Source organism: Notolepis coatsorum, assembly GCF_963971535.1.
Source record: "Notolepis coatsorum genome assembly, chromosome: 14".
Taxonomy (NCBI): domain Eukaryota; kingdom Metazoa; phylum Chordata; class Actinopteri; order Aulopiformes; family Paralepididae; genus Notolepis; species Notolepis coatsorum.
In genome coordinates this window covers 103685132-103705896 of record NC_140178.1, presented here as the reverse complement: position 1 = coordinate 103705896, position 20765 = coordinate 103685132, and the positions used below count along the sequence as shown (strand labels likewise).

General features: G+C 43.5%; 1 protein-coding gene across 1 annotated transcript; it reads right to left on the bottom strand.

The window, feature by feature from the left end:
- Positions 1-1466: 1466 nt before the first annotated feature.
- On the bottom strand, positions 1467-6427 carry nptx1l (neuronal pentraxin 1 like; the record flags this gene model as incomplete). The annotated part of the gene is made up of 5 exons (XM_084329255.1): positions 1467-1688; positions 2071-2250; positions 2529-2773; positions 4430-4640; positions 5966-6427. The coding sequence occupies 5 exons, from the start codon at positions 6425-6427 to the stop codon at positions 1467-1469; spliced, it is 1320 nt and encodes a 439-aa protein (XP_084185381.1).
- Positions 6428-20765: the final 14338 nt, after the last annotated feature.

Genomic DNA, 20765 nt, shown 5'->3' with positions numbered 1-20765 from the left:
ATCTGTCAGTGTTGCCATGCTTTGAGCATATAACAATACAGTATAAAACCTTAAACCTAAAACTCAGATAGTAAAAGCAGAGTTTGCCGACATAAGCGTTAACAGCAGTTAAATCATGCTGTTACTGTACAGATAACATTCCTATTAAAGTACAAACACCTGCAGAATGTGCCATGGTCATCGACAAATTGCATTTCACAATGGACACTCCCCCTGTCCGCCTCAAAACAAAGTGTTACAATAAACACCTCTTTTTTCTGAAATCAATTTACAGGAAAATAAAACACAAAAGACACAAATACTCTGCAAAAATGATAATGAATGTGCTGAGCTTCTCCAACAGCCCAAGGCACTCAGGCTCTTATGGTGGCAATAAATATGTCATTCTTTACACAAAATCACGTCAAGCAGGTGGTGGTAGAAGAAAGGATAGCGAGAGAGAAGAAAGCTTTCTCTGGGTGGTGGTAGAAGAAAGGATAGCGAGAGAGAAGAAAGCTGTCTCTGGTTCGTATAACCGTTTGAAGTTTACATTCCGTTTTCAAGTCCAACGCGACACGACCCGACCCAACCCGCTCGTCACAGTGAAGAGCCCAGGCAGTGGGGATAGGAATGAAAACCGCATTGGTTTGTTGAAAATGCGTGGTCTTCGGTCCACTATAAACTACACCATCTCCGTCTATTCGCGCTGTGTTGAAGTGCGTGGTCATCGGTCCGTTATAAACTACACCATCTCCGACTATTCACGCTGTGTTGAAGTGTGTGGTCATTGGTCCACTATAAACTACATAATCTCCGACTATTCACACGTGTTGAAGCGGGCGGTCATCGGTCCGCTATAAACTACACCATCTCCGACTATTCACACCGTGTTGAAGCGTGCGGTCGTCTGTCCGCTATAAACTATACCATCTCTGACTATTCGCGCTGTGTTGAAGTGCGTGGCCGTCTGTCCACTATAAACTACACCATCTCCGACTATTCACACCGTGTTCAAGCGTGCGGTCATCGGCCCGCTATAAACTACACCATCTCCGACTATTCGCGCTGTGTTGAAGTGCGTGGTCGTCTGTCCGCTATAAACTACGCCCTCTTCGACTCCTGACGACAGACTGTCTCCGTGGTCTTTGAAGAGCTCTGTGTTTCCGTGGTGGGGCTGCCAGGCCTGTGCCTCAGCATCAGCGGTCCGACTTCAGATGAGAGTGGAGGCGGGCCTGTTTTTCAACAACGTGCTCTCAAGCAGCACGTTAGATGCCAAAGTGTCCGTTTGCAGTAACCTATACCACGTGGAAAATCTGGTAGAAATCTAGTTAAGTGTCGCACAATGAAATATCTATAACGAATCCAGATGCCACTCGCTGAAATAAACTCTCCCCTCGTCTCTCGAATGAACCTACTGTCGCTATGACAACGGTGGCTTTTAACAAATGCGTGTTCTCATTGGCTTTTTCCCTTCCCTGCACTTTCATTCAGTTCATTTGGCGACATGCTTCGAATGTCCACTTTGAGGCGCCTCCGTAGATGTCGATACTGGTTTCCAGCCACGAGAAAACGTTGCCCACTTGAGCTTTGCTGCTGCACGTCGCCAGATTGTAAATCTCTCCGATGGATAGTTTCCGATCCCAGATGTGAAAGTTTGCCAGGTCCCCGACGAAGGCTTGTGTGGCATCAAAGCCTCCTCCCAAGGTGTCCTGTGCGGGAGAGATAGAGGCACACAGTAGTCCGTGAGTTTGTGTTAACATGTGGGGAGAACAACTATCATTTCAAATGAACCATTAGAGTTAATTTGTCCTTTGAATAATGAATCTGTCCCCGCAGATTTTTGGAAGATTGCTTTCAAATGATATCCTGATTGTTTGTAGAGTTTTTGGTGAGAGTTTGTAGAACAAAGAACAAAGGTCTTATCAAATAGTGAATGATATTGTACAGCATATCAACAGATTGCAGTGGCAGACTATACATGTGTTGTGACGGTAGACTGACTGAAGTGCCGTTCCCCCCAGGGTTCTGCTGTATCCGTTATTTTCACCGTTACAGTTATTGATTGGGTCTCGATCCGACGGGGTCGCGTACCTGTTCCTGTCCCAGGATTAGCATCCCCTGCGGTTTGATCGGATGATATGGCGCCAGGTTCTCTCCGCTGCCCCTCATGACGCCATCTTGGAAGGCCTCCCAGACGCCGTCGCGCGTGGTCCAGGTCACGCAGATGTGATGCCACTTCCCGTCGTTGATGAGGAACGGCAACTTGGCGACCTAAAAAAACGGAATGAAGAAAGAAGGAAAGTGTGTCACGCAAGTTCTCGCTATGAGACTCATTGCTGCAGCAAAAGAGTTTAATATTCATATTAAAAGCTCGAAGCCTGTATTAGTTATTTAAGAGCGGGGGGAGGGGGACTAATTAGGAACACATCAAAGCGTGGATATGTCTCTACGGTGCGTGGTGTCATCCAGATGTCACTCGACTAGACGGGATAAACGGAGCCGCCTGGGGGGTGGGTGGGTGGGGTGGACGGGACTCGGCTGTGCCGCACCTTGTCGTTTACGAGTATCTCCATGGGGTTGTTCCCCCACTCGATGAGCACCAGCTCGTTGGCCTGGCCCGGCACCGCGTAGGAGAAGGGCGTGCCGACCCCGGGCGACGCGTTGGACTTCAGCCACATGCACACGGTGAAGGCGTACATCTCCGGCAGACTGCGCTTCACCTTGGCGTACATGTAGTTTGTCCTCAGCGGGAAGGTCAGCTGGAACCTGTCCAGCGGTCTGTTCTCTTTCTGACCTGTATAAGCAAAAAATACATTAAATACATAAAGAAAGAAAGAGATAAATATATATATATATACAGTGAGAGAGAGAGAGAGCGGGAGAGATATATATATATATATATATATATATATATATATATATATATATATATATATATATATATATATATTCTCTCCCGCTCTCTCTATATATATAGAGAGAGATAGAGAGAGAGAGAGAGAGAGAGAGAGAGAGAGAGAGAGAGAGAGAGAGAGAGAGAGAGAGAGAGAGATATATATATATATAGAGAGAGAGAGAGAGAGAGAGAGAGAGAGAGAGAGAGAGAGAGAGAGAGAGAGAGAGAGAGAGAGAGAGAGATAATATATATATAGAGAGAGAGGGAGTGTGAGAGAAAGAGAGAGAATATATATAGAGATAGAAATAATATATACATATATATGTATATAGAGAGAGAGAGAATATATATTTATAGAGTGAGAGAGAGACAGAGAGAGAAAGAGAGAGAGAGAGAGAGAGCGAGAGAGAGAGAGAATATATATATATATATATATATAGAGAGAGAGAGAGAGAGAGAGAGAGAGAGAGAGAGAGAGAGAGAGAGAGAGAGTGAGAAATAGACACAGAACACAGAGAGATAAACCGAAACACAGAAGCAGTCCAATTTCACTTTGAGCTAAAATTAGTGAGTGGTTTTGTTTTGTTTTAAATGTCTGCGTCGCAACACTCAAGAGGATTTACAAAGGAATTATATTTTGTTATACAACGCATTAAAAGTCACTCTCTTTTTTTCCAGTCTATAGCCCGGCACATCATCACCGCGGAGAGGCGGTGAGAATAGCGCTCCTCCCGCTACTGCTCCTCCCCTGCGACGTCACTCTCTTGTTTGATCCTCTCTATAACGAGCGGCAGCTTCACTTACAAATCAATATTCCAGCGCCCCCCCCCCCCCCCAAACCCAGAGCGCGTCCGCGGGCATCATTAAGGCGTCCACGGCGAGGTTTACGCATCTCGGAGGGCCTCGCGGGGCAAGCGGAGACGTGGGCTGTGGGGCTACTTCGGGTCACCCGCTTTACACCTAATGAGGAATTCATATCCTTGGTATTTAGAGGATACGAAACTGCACAGCACGTGGTCTGTCATCTCTTATCTCTTACAGTAGAGCCATACACTATTTCAATATCAAATTGGATGTGTAAAGAAATCCAGTTAAAATTGGATGTGTAAATAAATCCAGTTCATCTCTCTCTCTCTCTCTCTCTCTCTCTCTCTCTCTCTCTCTCTCTCTCTCTCTCTCTCTCTCTCTCTCTCTCCCTCTCTCTCTCTCTCTCTCCCTCTCTCTGTCTCTCTCCCTATCCCTCTCTCTCTCTCTCTCTCTCTCTCTCTCTCTCTCTCTCTCTCTCTCTCTCTCTCTCTCCCTCCCTCCCTCCCTCCCGCTCTCTCTCTTTTTAGTTTTCACCGACCTTCTATTTTTAGCCACGGTGATAATCGCCCCAGTTGCAGCACAGTCTCAGCCAAACTATACTACAACAGATATAGGCTATAGACATCAAACAGTAACCCACGTTTCTCACAATCGAGAAACTGAAATTGAATTGAATTCTCTTTTTGTTTGGTACTATATAACCTAATAATAATATTAACAACGTAATAAACGCCACAGCTCTCGGACCTCTCTCCAGGTCCGTGATGCGCTGGTGCAGGGCCGTCAGGGTGGTCTCCACGCGGCCCCGCTGCTCCGTCTGGTTCCGCAGGCCCGGCCGGCTGCCCTCCTCCACGCTGTTCACCCGGGACAACACCTGCTTCTCCAGGTCGTCGATCTTACTCTGGAGCAGATCCTTCAGGCTGTTGGACTGCAGCGAGTTGTTGCTCCGGCTGAACTGCTGTGGGGGGGGGGAGGGGGGGGGAGAGGTGTTTTAGTTCAACGTTTAATAAAAGCACACTTTTTGTTTTTTTTAACCCTTTCACTGCCGCACTACCAAACGGTTAACCCTTTCTCCTGCGACAATGCACAGACGGTTAACCCTTTCACTGCCACACTACCAGATGGTTAACCCTTTCTCCTGCGACAATACACAGAAGGTTAACCCTTTCACCGCCGCACTACCAAACGGTTAACCCTTTCTCATGCGACAATACACAGAAGGTTAACCCTTTCACTGCCACACTACCAGACGGTTAACCCTTTCACTGCGACAATACACAGAAGGTTAACCCTTTCACTGCCACACTACCAGACGGTTAACCCTTTCTCATGCGACAATACACAGAAGGTTAACCCTTTCACTGCCGCACTACCAAACGGTTAACCCTTTCTCCTGCGACAATGCACAGAAGGTTAACCCTTTCACTGCCACACTACCAGACGGTTAACCCTTTCACTGCGACAATACACAGAAGGTTAACCCTTTCACTGCCACACGGCAGGAGTGGCAAGGAGACGTGTTTTAGTTCAAAGTTTAATAAAAGCACACTTTTTGTTTGAACCCTTTCACCGCCGCACTACCAAACGGTTAACCCTTTCATTGCCAAACGACAGCGGGTTAACCCTTTCACTGCCACACTACAGAAGGTTAAACCCTTTACTATCACACTACAGAAGGTTACCCCGTCGGTAGTGTGATAGTAAAGGGTTAACCTTCTGTAGTGTGGCAGTGAAAGGGTTAACTCCCTACAGCTATGTGCCCCGGGATTGCAGTGGTGGATATATAATGCACAGTTTAATATCTTCCAGTCGTATTTGCTGCGTGTGGTAAAATGTAAACTAAATGTATATATGGCGAGGTCTGTTTTCACCTCGACGCAAATAAAATGTAGTATTCATCGCTGAGCCTAATTACCTATATAGTTTAAGTCAGAGGTCGTTTGTTCAAAGCCAGGCATTAGGCTTATAATTAATGTGGAAATAATCCGTGAGTTGCAATTTCCATATTTATCAACGCAGCCATATACACTGACACGTTGTAGATTATGAAGCTCTACAAAGTCACCAGGACTATAGTCAAAACGTGTGGTTAATTGGTCACATACACACACACAGGTGTGCGCACACACACGCACACACACAGACACACACACACGCACGCGCATACGCACACACACACAGACACACACAGACACACACACACGCACACACACACACACACACACACACACACACACACACACACACACACACCAAAAAGCAAGCACAACAAGCAAAGCCCACCTCCAGATTCTCTAACCGCTGTTTGAGAGATTGTAAAGTCTGCGATAGTTGCGCCAAAGTGTCCGCCGGGCCCCTCGATACATCCCCCATCGTGTTCTTGCCCCCCGGTCTCCTTCCACCGCCGCCGGGCTCCGGTCCGCTCTGCCCCTCGCACCGCGTCAACTTGGACGTCAGTTCCCTGATTGTCTCCTTTTGGTTCATGATCGTCTCTTTCTGCTGCAACACGGTCTCTCGCAGCTGCAGGACGGTCGTCTTCAGGTCGTCCCCCCCGCCGGCCCCGGGGACGCCGTTCTGCAAGGTGGCCGCGCATATGTCCACATCCTTGGGCACCGACGTGCAAATGAACTGGGTCTGTTGTCCTCCGCCGAAATCTTGAGCCGCCGAACTCTCCAAGAAGAAGAACAAGTATGAAATTAGAAAAAGTTTCCAATAGGATCGGTCCTTGATGCTGCTGCTCCGCATGCTGGCGTTGGTGTGATGATGTGGTTTGCTTTTTGGTTTTTAATAAGAGCCGCGGTCCGGTGGTGTGTGTGTTGAGTGAATTCAGCACCACGGAGCTGTCCCGCTTGTTGTTGTAATCCGTCTAGTGGCGCGCCCCGGGTTTATATAGCGCGCGTGGTCCTGCGTGCGCAGAGCGGGTTCACTGCGCATCACGGAGGAGCAGGGGGGGGGGGAGGCGGGAGGGGGGGGGGCATACTTTCTCTACTATTTAATCGGCTCTCCAGAAGATCAAATCCATTTTTCCCCTTTGCTTTCTCTCTCCCTCAATCTCAATCTCTCTCTCTCTCTCTCTCTCCGTCTCCCTGCCTTTCTCTCTCTCTCTCTCTCTCTCTCTCTCTCTCTCTCTCTCTCTCTCTCTCTCTCTCTCTCTCTCTCTCTCTCTCTCTCGCCAATCTTTCATCAAAACAACTATTTGTCATTTCTCGCATTGTATTATTCATCTGGAAATCGCGGATTTGTATAGACCGTGCAGGAGGAGTGTTTGCAGAGCAAGATAGTGTTTGTTTAGCGCACAGTCAAACCCCAACAGCACGTGCGTGTGGAGGTGCGTGTGGAGGTGGGACGCTGGAACGTGTGCGCGGCTCACTGAGTCCCGACGGATCAGCACCGAGGACAGCGCCATCGTTTCCACTCCGTCTCCTGCTCGTCTGTTGCATTACAGTTATGCGGATTGGAGACAACTTTTTCTTCCTTTATGAATTCACAAACTGCCGTGTGCTGTGTTCTATTAAACGCATACTGGTTTTGTTTGTGACTATATCCGCTGTCATTATAGAGAGAACATGTCGCCCACGGTGTGTCAGAGTGACATTATATAGGCACTAGACTTTTGAGTGCATATGTTCTTTCTCTCTCTCTCTCTCTAGACACACTGCAGCCAAGGTCTCCCTCTGCTGTTTTGTTTGTTTTTTGTTAGATTTTGTTCAAGTACATGTGTGACAATATTAATAATGTAACAGCCTGCTGTATTAGGCCTCAATGATCCATATCACTCTGCCATGATCATCTCAATAATTCAGTCCCTAAAAATGATTCCATCTGTCCCCAAGCATTTTGCCACGTCTATTATTTAGTAAGGGCACTATTAAGTGTTTTTTTGTTGTTGTTCCCTGCTCAACCCTCATTAATTCGGTCATCGCTGAAGATAAAAATGAAAACATTTTGAATAAATAATGAAAACATACTGGTTTTCAGATTACAATTGATTTTTTTCTTCTTCTCACAATAACTGAATGGAGATGTAGGAAGCACAATATAAATCCATAGGTGACCAAAGGGTAAGGTGGCCTCTGTAAAAAAGAAAATTCTTGCCTGTGTAAATGCCATACAAATACAGTAAATTGCCTTTTATCAAAATATTAATTAAGCATTAAATAAAGGTTGTAATCTGTAAATGTATTTGATTTTACTGTAATTTGACAGTAAGTATTTGGCAACCATTGCTGCCATACATGTTTACAGTGTACGCTCACACTGCAAGCTTTAGTGCTCAATTCTGATTTATTGATCAGATCTGATTATTTAGTTTGGCTGCTTTTATTTGATTTGGTTAGACAATGTGCATTTACATTAATCATTGTCACATGAAAACATGTTTGCACCAGATTTAGCAGAAGCTCATTTCCATCTGTAGTCTATACAAAAAAAAACATGAAATACAAACGGTGCAAGAGTTCAAAATATATATACACGTAAAATGCCACACAACATGCACAGGACACACAGCATAAACAGTGCAAGATTTCAAAATACATACACATAGAAATGCAACACAACATGCACATACACACAGCACAAGGCCAAACATACAACCCAACTATTCTTGAAGCTTAAAACTAGAAGACAGAATCAAAAAATACAAAGTAAAAATAACTGTCCCATCTATATATATTAAATATACCTGTATATGTGCGTTTTTTAAGTACCCACAACGCAAATGTATGTATTAATGTGCCTGTGTGTGTGTGTGTGTTTTGAAGTACCAACAACACCAAACTATTTGTAACCTGAACTGACCTGCATGCACATAACTTAATGAACAATAAGGAAGATGAAAGTAAACATGGAGGACACTGAAGTCACAGTTTATGGTTTCATTTATAAGTTGCTGTGGAGGCAAATTTGTGCAGAAGATAACAGGGGTGAGGATTCCCACCAGTGCAGAATTGTGATGAATATAAATCTATAGAGAGACGTAAAAATCAAATTAACTCTGTTATGACTGTTTCCGACTGAGCTTGCATTGCAAGCCATTATTAACCCATTCTCTGCCACCACATTGATCATCCTAAACCATCCTCTGCCAGCGCTATTTGTCTATGGAGATGTTCACCTTCTTTGCAGGGCTATAACTTTTTAAATTGTATTGCTAAATTGACATTACTATGGCCCATTCAACATCAATTATCTATCGTTCAGGATGTAGGAACGTTTTACTTTTTCATTCACACATTCATACTAAAATACCGAGTATAAATATGTTTTTATCGTTTTCTGCAGTATTTCATAGAACGTGAGATAGGCATAAATGCATATATTAGATTATCAAATGCAGTTTGATACCGATCCATGCTATATAAAAAATGTCAACTGTACATGGTCCTAAACGTCATGACTGATCATCTGCGGGTAAACGGAGGGGGGGGGGGGGGGGGGGGTCGTTTATAATTCAATGACCGACGTTAAATGATTTATGTAGTATGGGTGATATATTGATCAGAGCAGTTTGTATCGAAAATGATAAAGAAAAACGCTGAAACTCACGTCAGTCTCCTCGTAGCGTTGGGCGATGAGAGTGGAGCAAACATATCCCAATTATATGATGTTGATCGATGCGATCCATTTCCGGTTTGTATATTACTAATACACGTCCAAATCATGTTGATTATTGAGTTATGGCAAAGATCCATATCCACTAGGGATGTCCCGATCACGTTTTCTTGCTCCCGATCCGATACCGATCATGTGATTTTTAGTATCTACCGATACCGATATTTCCCGATCCGATCAAAAAAAAGATTTTTTTTTTCAACAAACATGACCATGTTCATCTATCTATCTATCTATCTATCTATCTATCTATCTATCTATCTATCTATCTATCTATCTATCTATCTATCTATCTATCTATCTATCTATCTATCTATCTATCTATCTATCTATCTATCTATCTATCTATCTATCTATCTATCTATCTATCTAACTGTGCATCTTGGGAAGAAGGAAGAAAAAACGCAGCTTATTATTATTACCGAGGCGCACGGCATTGGATCAATGCCACGTCAATACTATTATTACCTTACCACTGCTCGCAGCATTCATTCACTGCAAAACAACCACACTGCATCTATCTCTCTATCTATCTATCTATCTATCTATCTATCTATCTATCTATCTATCTATATATCTATATATCTGTGCATCTTGGGAAGAAGGAAGAAAAAACGCGGCTTATTATATTATTAACACTTTGGGTGCCGGCCAAAAATCCGGAAAATGACTGTGGGTTGCCAGGATTCCTGGACGATTCTAGCATATCTCATGATCTTAGCGGAGCTATTTCTATATTTTATATTATAACTATGGGGAAATGGTTGGGCTCATTTGAAGACGACAAGTTGATGTACACAATGCAAAAAACCGTTTGTTTCTGCATGTCTTCGTTCGTTCACAATTACAAGTAAAAAAACGTCAACAAAAGATAAAAGTGGAGGTAAATTATTTAGAACAGAAGTTACAGGCACTTTTATGAAAGGTGTGCCGGCGGGGTGATAATAGGTACTGAACGTGTTATAAAGCAATTTAGACTGGGATGGATGGATGGATGGTTTGATTGATTGATTGTTTGACAGATTGTTTTATTGGTTTGATTGATAGAATGTTTTATTGTTTTGTTGATAGTTTGATTCATAGATTGATTTGTTTGATTGATTGATTACTTTGTTGGTCATTTGATTGATAGAATGTTTGATTGTTTTGTTGATAGTTTGATTCATAGATTGATTGGTTTGATTGATTGATTACTTTGTTGGTCATTTGATTGATAGAATGTTTGATTGTTTTGTTGGTAATTTGCTTGATAGAATGTTTTATTGTTTTGTTGATAGTTTGATTCATAGATTGATTGGTTTGATTGATTGATTACTTTGTTGGTCATTTGATTGATAGAATGTTTGATTGTTTTGTTGATAGTTTGATTCATAGATTGATTTGTTTGATTGATTGATTACTTTGTTGGTCATTTGATTGATAGAATGTTTGATTGTTTTGTTGATAGTTTGCTTGATAGAATGTTTGATTGTTTTGTTGATAGTTTGATTCATAGATTGATTGGTTTGATTGATTGATTACTTTGTTGGTCATTTGATTGATAGAATGTTTGATTGTTTTGTTGATAGTTTGATTCATAGATTGATTGGTTTGATTGATTGATTACTTTGTTGGTCATTTGATTGATAGAATGTTTGATTGTTTTGTTGATAGTTTGATTCATAGATTGATTGGTTTGATTGATTGATTACTTTGTTGGTCATTTGATTGATAGAATGTTTGATTGTTTTGTTGATAGTTTGATTCATAGATTGATTTGTTTGATTGATTGATTACTTTGTTGGTCATTTGATTGATAGAATGTTTGATTGTTTTGTTGGTAATTTGCTTGATAGAATGTTTTATTGTTTTGTTGATAGTTTGATTCATAGATTGATTGGTTTGTTTGATTGATTACTTTGTTGGTCATTTGATTGATAGAATGTTTGATTGTTTTGTTGATAGTTTGATTCATAGATTGATTTGTTTGATTGATTGATTACTTTGTTGGTCATTTGCTTGATAGAATGTTTGATTGTTTTGTTGATAGTTTGATTCATAGATTGATTTGTTTGATTGATTGATTACTTTGTTGGTCATTTGATTGATATGCCTGGCGCTAATGAACAAGTACGTTTTATAACTACTGGTGTAGGTCCAGACAACATTATTATAAAATACAGAATACTTTACAATGCAAAAAACTTGAAACTTTGATGCCATGAACATTTTTATTGTAAAATATGTTCAATAAACTGGGTGACAAGTCATCAGTACCAACCATTGTTGCTGTGCATTATATGCTGGTAACATTCACAGTATAGGATTATGGTAATTTACCAAGACAATACCTTATAAAAAGTGAACACTGGAGGATAATCAACCATTGTTTCAGTGCATTTAGGAGTTTGTTGGTAACATTCACAGTATAGGATTATGGTAATTTACCAATACAATACCTTATAAAAAGTGAACACTGGAGGATAATCAACCATTGTTTCAGTGCATTTAGGAGTTTGTTGGTAACATTCACAGTATAGGATTATGGTAATTTACCAAGACAATACCTTATAAAAAGTGAACACTGTGATGATAACCAACCATTGTTTCAGTGCATTTAGGAGTTTGTTGGTAACATTCACAGTATAGGATTATGGTAATTTACCAAGACAATACCTTATAAAAAGTGAACACTGGAGGATAATCAACCATTGTTTCAGTGCATTTAGGAGTTTGTTGGTAACATTCACAGTATAGGATTATGGTAATTTACCAAGACAATACCTTATAAAAAGTGAACACTGGAGGATAATCAACCATTGTTTCAGTGCATTTAGGAGTTTGTTGGTAACATTCACAGTATAGGATTATGGTAATTTACCAATACAATACCTTATAAAAAGTGAACACTGGAGGATAATCAACCATTGTTTCAGTGTATTTAGGAGTTTGTTGGTAACATTCACAGTATAGGATTATGGTAATTTACCAAGACAATACCTTATAAAAAGTGAACACTGGCTGATGATAACCAACCATTGTGTCAGTGCATTTAGGAGTTTGTTGGTAACATTCACAGTATAGGATTATGGTAATTTACCAAGACAATACCTTATAAAAAGTGAACACTGGAGGATAATCAACCATTGTTTCAGTGCATTTAGGAGTTTGTTGGTAACATTCACAGTATAGGATTATGGTAATTTACCAAGACAATACCTTATAAAAAGTGAACACTGGAGGATAATCAACCATTGTTTCAGTGCATTTAGGAGTTTGTTGGTAACATTCACAGTATAGGATTATGGTAATTTACCAAGACAATACCTTATAAAAAGTGAACACTGGAGGATAATCAACCATTGTTTCAGTGCATTTAGGAGTTTGTTGGTAACATTCACAGTATAGGATTATGGTAATTTACCAATACAATACTTTATAAAAAGTGAACACTGGAGGATAATCAACCATTGTTTCAGTGCATTTAGGAGTTTGTTGGTAACATTCACAGTATAGGATTATGGTAATTTACCAAGACAATACCTTTTTTTTTTGATCCACTTTTTCTCCCATTTTTCTATATTTTCTCCCATCCCAATTTTCGTATCATCCAATTCAACCCTCCCCTGTCACGAACGCTGTTTCTTGCCTCCCACAAGCCGGCTGCAATGTGGACTAAGTCATACATAGCACAAGTCCCCTCCGGTACTTGAGGTAACAGCAGTCGCATCTTTTCACCTGCGCAGCTCGACCTCTCAGTGTCGAGGAGTAACGCGTGGGAGGCTCACGCTGCCCCCGACACTTCCTGATTCTACTGCGCAGGCGCACCAACCGACTTGTAGGAGTCGCTTGTTCACAACGTTCGATCCCCACCCTTCAGTTTTTCCCTCCCCGTAATACGGCCAATGTGTATTACTGCGGACGACCAGCCAAACTGAAAAACAATGTGGAGAGCTGGATTCGAACACGCGAATCCTAGCGTCTCCACACTGGTGGCGAGTGCCTTAGACCACTACACCACCTAGCCGCCACCAAGACAATACCTTATAAAAAGTGAACACTGGCTGATGATAACCAACCATTGTGTCAGTGCATTTAGGAGTTTGTTGGTAACATTCACAGTATAGGATTATGGTAATTTACAAAGACAATACCTTATAAAAAGTGAACACTGGAGGATAACCAACCATTGTTTCAGTGCATTTAGAAGTTTGCTGGTAACATTCACGTCACATGAACTACAGGGCATATCTTACTTGGTCTCTCGCATCGATGACTGCATTGTCCATTGATAAATGGATGAAGCGCCAGATGATCTGTGGACCAAAAAATATCCAATACATGCTTCCAAAGTATATAAATAATAGGCCAATGGACTGCATTAGAAAAGTGTGGTATGTTACCTACAGTATATACTTTTTTAAACTGGGTGACTGTCAGCAACCATTGGTTCTGTGCAAACGGTAAAAATGAGGGGGGAAAAAGATAAATAAAAAAAAACTATATACACACACAATGCAAATTATGAATGGAGTCGATACAGCTAGATCGCTAACATAACGTCTCATCTGCAAGTGGTCCAAACATGCCTATGCAATATCGACAACCGTGGCCCAAATACATGTGTTCAACGCATTTGTCTTGTACAGAAAACAGTGCAACTACCCATACACTATACTATACTATACTATACTACAATATACTATACTATACTATACTACACTATACTATACTACACTCAGCTAGCTATACTATGTACCGGTACACATGGTTCTGTCTGTATCACACAATGATGGATTATTTAGAAGTAATCTGTACTTCTGTGTGCCGGATTATTTAGAAGTAGTCTGTACTTCTGTATGACAACTAATAAAGAAACTATTTAGAGAAATCCCTCTTTGTGTGGTACAGAGCGAAGCATTTGTCACGATGCAGGGGGACTTTGCACGATGTGCAAAAATATCTGGTCTCACTCCTGATGCCACGCCTACTGCAGACACGACATTTCCTACACGGTAGCTTTTTCTTCGGGGTGGCTTTGTATGCAACCATTACATGCTTCACAAAGCCACCCACTAATCTGCTCTGCGGGTCCCCCAGTGGGGCCCTAGGGTCGACACGCCCCACCTGCTCAGCCCCTGCCTCCTCCCCTGCCTCCTCCCCTGCCTCCTCCCCTGCCTCCGCCTCCGCCTCCATCTCCGCTGTCACCCCAGGAATCTTCTTCTCCTTACCGTCTGTGTAGGTCCGCGCCACAGCCCTGGTGAACCGGAAGAGGTTGGAGTAATGCCCTTGTGGGTGCTTTTTTTTGTACAAGACAAACGCGTTGAAGATACATATTTGGATCAGATACATCACAAACTTTTTGGTCCACTTTCCAGTCTTACGTGTAACCGGATAGTACGATATATTCTGATCCAGCTGATCGACGCCGTTCATGAATTTATTGTACTCCAGGATTGATGATGGCTTGAGCATCTCCACCCTCAGCGCTTTGCCCTTCTTCTGCTTCTTCCACACCATCGCCTTTTCCATGGTGTCCTCGTGGAAGCTGCTGATGGTCTTCACGATTCTCTTATCGCGCCATGCCACGATCAGGACCTCCTTGTTGTTGACCGCAATGCGCTCCCCCACACCGATGTCACGTTTGGTAATGTTCTTGATGATGGCTGGCTCGCCCCGGTGCTTCCTGAGGGTACCACAGACGTCGGTCCTCAACTGTCGGAGCCTGGCGGACATACGTACCGAGTTGTAGAAGTTGTCCATGAAGAGCGTATAGCCGGCCCCAGACAGACGTCCAAGCAGACCGACGACCGTGTCCCCCAGGAGCGAGCCTTCCCGACAATATGGCTTAAATGAAAAGCAATATCCTGTGCGTGATTCGCACAGGAAGTAGGACTTGATGCCATAGCGGGTGGGCTTGTTGGGGTTGTAGACCCGGAAGGTCAGGCGGCCTCGCCATGCCATCACCCCCTCGTCAATGGCGAGCTCGCGTTCAGGCTGGTACAGCTCCTTGCACCTCGCGTTTACATGGTCGACTACAGGGCGTACTTTGCACAATTTGTCTCTAACCTCCAGGGAAGTATTGTCCGCAAAGTGGAGGAATCGCCAGATCAATTGGAACCTGTTGCGTGGCATGGTATCAGAGTAGTACGGTGTGTACATCATGTCGTCAGTGGTCCACATCTGGTCCACGCGAGGCTTCCGCAGGACACTGCTAAGGAAATGGAGTCCGAGGAACTTCTTCAGCTCCTTCAATGTGAGGGGCTTCCAAAGCAGTGCCCTGCTACTGGTTAGCGTGGGGTCCAGCCGGGCAATGGACTGCTCAGCGTAGAGGTTGGACTGGGCAACAATAGAGTTCAGAAAAGCATCTGTCAGGAACAGATCCATCCATTTCGCAGGCCGGTAAGATCTGAGTGCCTTGGCGTCCTGGAGCAACCCCGGTTGGGCTGTGAAGGGGATCCTTTGAGGCACCCAGCCCTCATGAGACCAGGCATTCTCCTCTTCCTGGCGGATCGCAGCCCTGCTCTTCGCTCCTCCACGACCTGTCAATTATACAAATATACTATAACACCCCTACTGTAGACATTCATATGCCACGTAGTTACAAACTGTGTGAGTGAATGAGTGAGTGTGTGTGGGGTTCAGATGTCAGAGCTGGACGTGGTGTGGGGGTCAGAGGTCAGAGCTGGAAGTGGTGTGCAGAGTGAGGCCAACTTACCGCTCTTAGATGTGCGTTTCCGCCCTGCAACGGGTTCCGGCATGTCCAGACTAGCATCCAGTTCTAGAATCACATGATGTAATACATTACACTAGGGCAACGCATTGTCATTGTATTTACCACCATCACCACCAGACCAGGCCCTGCAGCAGCCAGTCACCACCAGGCCCAGGCCCTGCAGCAGCCAGTCACCACCAGGCCCAGGCCCTGCAGCAGCCAGTCACCACCAGGCCCAGGCTCTAGCAGCAGCCAGTCACCACCAGGCCCAGGCCCTGCAGCAGCCAGTCACCACCAGGCCCAGGCCCTGCAGCAGCCAGTCACCACCAGGCCCAGGCTCTAGCAGCGGCCAGTCACCACCAGGCCCAGGCTCTAGCAGCAGCCAGTCACCACCAGGCCCAGGCTCTAGCAGCAGCCAGCTACCACCAGGCCCAGGCTCTAGCAGCAGCCAGTCACCACCATGTACAATTACCTGCAGGAGTAGAATGTGATCCTATGTCGTTGCCAGTCTCAGCATCACTATCTGCAGGGTCTGCGCCAGAATCTGAATTGGATTAAATTCATTCAGTAAGTAAGTCTCACAAAACACAATAGTAATACATTTACACATACATAAATGTAGTTAGTACATACCCAAGCATGTTGGTGTATTGGCCCCGGATTCGGTTTCGGAGTGTTCTGCTGTGTGAACACAAAATAAATCAGCGGCCATCAAAGCATGTACATGTGTGTGTGTTGTAATCAATGGAATTTTACATATGCTACACAACCATGCATTTAAATATAGGCCTCGCCATGTGCCCATGCCATTGTGTATGTGTGTGCTGTAATCAATGGAATTTGCATATAGAGGCCTCACCATGTACTGCGAAGTTCAAAGGTGTTGGAGAGGATGCATGTCTTTTGATCTTGTGTGTGTGTGTGTGTACACACACTGCACACACACACACACACATACACACACACATCAAATGGCATGGGGTGAGGCATCTACACACACACACACACACACACATCCATGTAACTAAATGTAGTGGCCTGTACATGCCTACTATATCCTATATCATTCAACTATCGATTTGAACATGCACAAAACAATATTCACATTGCAACATACCAATTACCACGTCGACCACCACCACCACGTCGTATCATGCCCAGCATGCAACTATTATCACTTACATGATAGCTACACACTTCAAAGAGCCACTTCAAAGGGCGTGCACATGCACACACACACACACACGCACACAAGACAACCTAACTGTAGCACATGGTAGCGTGGCCTGTACTACATGCCTACTATATCCTATATCATTCAACTATCGATTTGAACATGCACAAAACAATATTCACATTGCAACATACCAATTACCACGTCGACCACCACCACCACGTCGTATCATGCCCAGCATGCAACTATTATCACTTACATGATAGCTACACACTTCAAAGAGCCACTTCAAAGGGCGTGCACATGCACACACACACACACACACGCACACAAGACAACCTAACTGTAGCACATGGTAGCGTGGCCTGTACTACATGCCTACTATATCCTATATCATTCAACTATCGATTTGAACATGCACAAAACAATATTCACATTGCAACATACCAATTACCACGTCGACCACCACGTCGTATCATGCCCAGCATGCAACTATTATCACTTACATGATAGCTACACACTTCAAAGAGCCACTTCAAAGGGCGTGCACATGCACACACACACACACGCACACAAGACAACCTAACTGTAGCACATGGTAGCGTGGCCTGTACTACATGCCTACTATATCCTATATCATTCAACTATCGATTTGAACATGCACAAAACAATATTCACATTGCATTAGTAAACATGACGTACCGTTGCCCCGTCGACCACCACCGTGTCCGACTCCCACGTCTGAATCGTGCGATGAATCAGACTCATACCTCCGACCCAAGCCGAGATCATCGTCAGATGATTCCGGAGCTAGAATATAATAAATGCATATCAGCGTTAGGTTTGGCAAACTAACGTTACATAGTCACAGAATAAGCAGGTAGGTAAATCATCAAATACACGTTTCACACACACACAATCACATGCATATCGCCGGCGTTGGTTTGTCGAACTAACGTTACATAGTCACAGTATGTAAATCATCAAATACACGTTTCACACACACACACAATCACATGCATATCGCCGTTGGTTTGTCGAACTAACGTTACATAGTCACAGTATGTAAATCATCAAATACACGTTTCACACACACACATATATATATATAAGACCGTGTAATTACCTGGTGGTTCCCAATCGGCGCTCCCATCAGATTCGTGGGCGGTCGAATCGCTGTCCCCTGACTCGCATGAAGAAGCTATGACCACAGCGGCAGCCTTCCTCTTCCTCGAACTGCGTCGGGTAGAGCCGCTCCCGGTCCCGGGGCGAGACGCGTTACTGGGCCCAGCAACGGTCTCACGGCTCTCTCCGATCGGAGCTACCAAAGACGTTGGTGCTGTTGGTGCTGCTGCTGCTTGAACAACCGCGGGTCCAAACGCCAGCTTCGTCTGAACAAAGCGACCCGCCGCCGGATTGTCCCCTCGCTTTCCTACACTACGTCTCTTCATACTGATCTAATAATCTAAATGAAACTACTAACTGATCAAACTACTATTACTACTACTGAAATATACTACCTAGACTACACACTAATCCCTCGAATAGTACTACTACTTAGCACGACTAAGTACTTTCTAAAGCACAGCTGAAACCTTACAATTAGTCTGATACTACCACTATACTGTATAACACTATAAATATAGACTATAGGCTGATCTCAATTCAAATCTCTCTCTCAATCTCTCTCTCTCTCTCTATCGCTCTATCTATCTCTCTCTCTCTCTCTCCTCCAAAACCTCGTAGATTCTGGGATCGCGCTAACGTTTTATACCTGTGGTTACATTGGCCAGGTATGCTGGCCAATCAAATGCCAGATTCATTGTGGGGTACAATATTCCCCCTATTGTGATAGTGTTAGAAAATAGGGGGACACTGCCACCTAGTGAAATTTGAGAGGAAATGCAGTTTCCGGTTAAAATTTTCTTCCAAAAGCTCGGCGGTGAAGTTCAGACGGGGAAAATCGAAAAAAGATGTAAACAGATCAAAGACGCTGTACAGCGTCCTCGGCACCTTGAGCATGGCCGGGAAAGACGTTGTAAATCGTTTCTAGGCACCCAAAGTGTTAATAAAACAGCTACTTGTGGGCACTCATAAAAACAACGTGGTCTACAAGTTGTTTAGCGAGAGGATGGTGGTAATGTGCTTCAATAGAACAATGGATCAATGCCATGTCAAAACTCGGCTCCGCTGATCTGGAGGGCTCCGCAGTCCACACACAGACACACACACACACGCGCGCGCACACACGGGCTCGCAGCCACACACACATTTCCACTGTCCAATAGACAAGCGCCCTTTTCGAAAGCGTGACATTGTTCAGAAGGTTCGGTGCGCTGACAGATTTCTGTGTGAACGCAGGCGAACCAAATGAAGAATGCAACAATGTTGCAACTTCACCCCCAGAACCGCACCGAGTCCACCAAAACTATATGTGAAAGCGACCCTAAACTCATACTGAGGTCTTAGTTTTGGTTTTAAATTGCATATCATCATTCATTTATTTATTGTCACACAGAACAGAAGAATTTTGCCAAAACAAACCAATAGTATCCAGCTGCAGAACGGCAGACCAGCCACACTCTCAGACCCAAATGCATTTCCTTTGATTTAATTATACATCAAATGATTTATGTCAAGGATTGCAATGCCTCGCTTGAATGAAGTTAACTTTTCACCTGGATAATGTCAACATTCAGGGTGAATGTAATGTGAGAAATTGGGATTAAAAAAAAATTCAAAATTTTATTTGGGTCTGACCCACCTGCTGTTAAATCACAGAAGAAGAAAATAAAACTTTTTAGTTTTTTGTTTTATAGCCCTATAAATAATATAAACATGTTTAAAATGAATAATATTTACTCATTTTAAGTATGTTTGTATTTCCAATGCACAATATAACGTTATTATCTCAAATAAAAAAACACTCGTTTTCCTGAGCAGGAAGTGACATCAAGTTTTTTTTATTTTTTTTATTTTTTCGTATTTCTCGGCCCGGGCTAGACGCGATAGCGCTCTGAGTGCGCGTCACAGTTTGATCGCTGTATCCGTCACAGCCAATCAGTGCATAACGCGTTGTGCGTTGAAATATGACTATTATGTTGGAATCCGGGCGCGATTTGAAGCAGTCTAGCCAGTAGCGTCAAGAATTTCTGTAGCCGCATTTCGCGGAGACGCTCTCTGATTGGCCGACGCCAGTATTTTTTTCCGTAGCAGAATTTCACAGAGACGATCTCTGATTGGCCGAATCCAATTTCTAATGTTCCAATTCTAGCTTATTCCTACGTTGGTTCCTAGGTTGGTCCTAGGTTGTTTGTCTTAGAGCGTGCCGTGACTGCAAGTTCTTTAGACTGTTAAGCTTAGGCACTCTTTCAAAGTTGGTTAAGGTTAGAGTTTGTCTTAGAGCATGGCGATAGAACGCCAGGTAGTTTGCAGTCTGTTCGAGCGGAAATGGACAAAGGAATGAAGTACTTGTGACTGTTGTGTGGTGCTGCTAACAAGCTAACACTTGGCTAACAAGCTATATGGCGGATGCAGTCTGGACACAGTGGACAGTGGTCTGGAATACATCAACAGTGATACACTACTTTATCAAGGCAAGC